Source organism: Penaeus monodon, chromosome 31 (genome assembly GCF_015228065.2).
Source record: "Penaeus monodon isolate SGIC_2016 chromosome 31, NSTDA_Pmon_1, whole genome shotgun sequence".
Taxonomy (NCBI): domain Eukaryota; kingdom Metazoa; phylum Arthropoda; class Malacostraca; order Decapoda; family Penaeidae; genus Penaeus; species Penaeus monodon.
This window is the reverse complement of record NC_051416.1, coordinates 11,237,477-11,237,840: the sequence shown is the minus strand read 5'-3', so window position 1 is coordinate 11,237,840 and position 364 is coordinate 11,237,477. Positions and strand designations below refer to the sequence as shown.

At 39.6% G+C, this 364-nt stretch overlaps 1 protein-coding gene across 1 annotated transcript in view; it reads right to left on the bottom strand.

The window, feature by feature from the left end:
• The window catches only part of LOC119593031 (carbonic anhydrase-related protein 10-like), a gene marked incomplete in the record, with an annotated part of 152,330 nt that overhangs the window by 28,166 nt on the left and 123,800 nt on the right, over positions 1 to 364 (bottom strand). Inside the window, 1 exon segment of the mRNA XM_037941927.1 lies at positions 85 to 180. Coding sequence (XP_037797855.1) covers positions 85 to 180 — 96 coding nt within the window.

The window sequence follows — 364 nt, the reverse complement described above, 5'->3', positions numbered from 1 at the left end:
CAGAAAATAACACACCTTTCCCTGTACCAGCTGCATAACCAGCCGAGATGACCAATGGCGTGCAGATTTTCCCCTTCGTCTTACCTTCAGAAGAACGGAAACTGCCAAGACGCCGTTGGGCTTGTCAAGAGCTTGGCTAAAATTCTGATACAAGTCGCTGTTGTAGAAGTAAAGCTGAATCTGAAATAGGGAAAAAAAGCGTTTAATATTCTTTCGCTGTTGTAGAAGTAAAGCTGAATCTGAAATAGGGAAAAAAAAACGTTTAATATTCTTCCAAGTAAAGTGTGACACGTGTGTAGGCTGTATTATGCAGAGAGGGAAATGTATGTATAGAAAGAGATGGAGAAACAGAAATATTTATACA